The sequence below is a fragment of the Aplysia californica genome, unplaced genomic scaffold, assembly GCF_000002075.1.
Source record: "Aplysia californica isolate F4 #8 unplaced genomic scaffold, AplCal3.0 scaffold00500, whole genome shotgun sequence".
Classification (NCBI taxonomy): Eukaryota; Metazoa; Mollusca; class Gastropoda; order Aplysiida; family Aplysiidae; genus Aplysia; species Aplysia californica.
This window is the reverse complement of record NW_004797770.1, coordinates 132868-134245: the sequence shown is the minus strand read 5'-3', so window position 1 is coordinate 134245 and position 1378 is coordinate 132868. Positions and strand designations below refer to the sequence as shown.

General features: G+C 41.0%; 1 protein-coding gene across 1 annotated transcript in view; it reads right to left on the bottom strand.

Annotated features, from left to right (window-relative positions):
* Positions 1 to 258: 258 nt before the first annotated feature.
* LOC101863209 (putative protein TPRXL) overlaps positions 259 to 1378 on the bottom strand; it is a gene marked incomplete at its 3' end in the record, with an annotated part of 25981 nt that continues 24861 nt past the window's right edge. Inside the window, 1 exon segment of the mRNA XM_005105905.3 lies at positions 259 to 403. Within this exon segment, the coding sequence (XP_005105962.2) occupies positions 259 to 403 (145 nt within the window).

Genomic DNA, 1378 nt, shown 5'->3' with positions numbered 1-1378 from the left:
GTGGTTTATAGAAAGGGAAGTGAGAGAGTGGTGAGATAAAGTGACAGACAGACAGACAGACAGACAGACACACACACACACACACACACACACACACACACACAGAGAGAAAGAGAGACACACAGAAAGAGAGAAAGAGACAGAGAGAGAGGGAGAGAGAGAGAGAGGGAGAAGGGGGAGGTGAGGGAGAGAAGAGGAGACACAACAGGACACAGAACAAGTCGAGGCTAAGAAGCTCATAGAGATTATGTTACTCACCTTTGATCTTTTCCAGCAGTTTGATGGCTCGTTCAGAGGTGGTCGAGTCAGTAGTGTGGGCACGTCTACGCCGTTTTTTGTGTCCTGCCTCTTGGGCTCGAGCCTCACGTCGGGGACTCTGGGCTTCCACTGAGATCACGTCAACCTTCGGGATGAGAGAAAGATGCACGATATTTTTTCTGCCAGAATGAACTTTTGATCTGGGAAGGTTTTTCTCTCATGCTCATGCAACATTTTGTGTTTTAAGTTCGCAAATAACTTTCACTTCTACTTCTGTCTCCCGAATCATTCACTCTCTTTTCGCCATCAAAGGAGTTTTGGTTTCAGTATTGTGCGGTTCGCGAATTAAAGTCTCAAGGGACCTTTCAAAGTTTCCACTGACGAATTCCAGTTTGTCTGGAAGGAAATAGTCAATGTCACCATCTGTAGCATAATTCAAAGAGTCATCGTTTTCTGAAAATGACAGTTTATATATATAAATGTGTTCTTCGATGCATGAAAACAAATTATAGTCTATTTTTCAATAAGTTGCAAAGTTTTGCTTTTTTCACCCAACTTTGTTTGGAATTTTCAAAAACCTGTTGTTTCTCGAAAACGTCGCTTGATAATAACATTCTTTATACAGAGAAATGTAATGTCCCCTTGTTTGAATTTAGTTTGTTCCATCTGTCGTTACAATTCTTCCCACAATGCTTGGGGTTTTCCCGTTAACACGGGGAAAAAATGAAATCTACAATTACTAAAAAACCAGAAGCAGACAAAAAATATTATTACGACACTAACATTGTGCTGTTTTCTGTAACTTTGTAATACCATAATATTATGTAAACCTTTGGTTTCCAAAAGGATGATAACGTAGCACCAGTCTCTTCAAAATACTTCAGCTTCTAACATTTAAAGAGAGAGTTGTGAACTTTTCATTACCGACATTTCTCACTGTGTCAAAAAGGTGCGACCTTCTCTACTCTCCGTTTATTGAGACAAGGAGAGACAAGAAGTGCACTTTGCCAGAAAAGTCAAGCGGGTTATCCCCAAGGGACTGACACTATTTTCTGGATACGTGATGTCATGGTGGTAGTATCGATGATGATGATGATGAGGAGGAGGAGGAGGAGGAGGA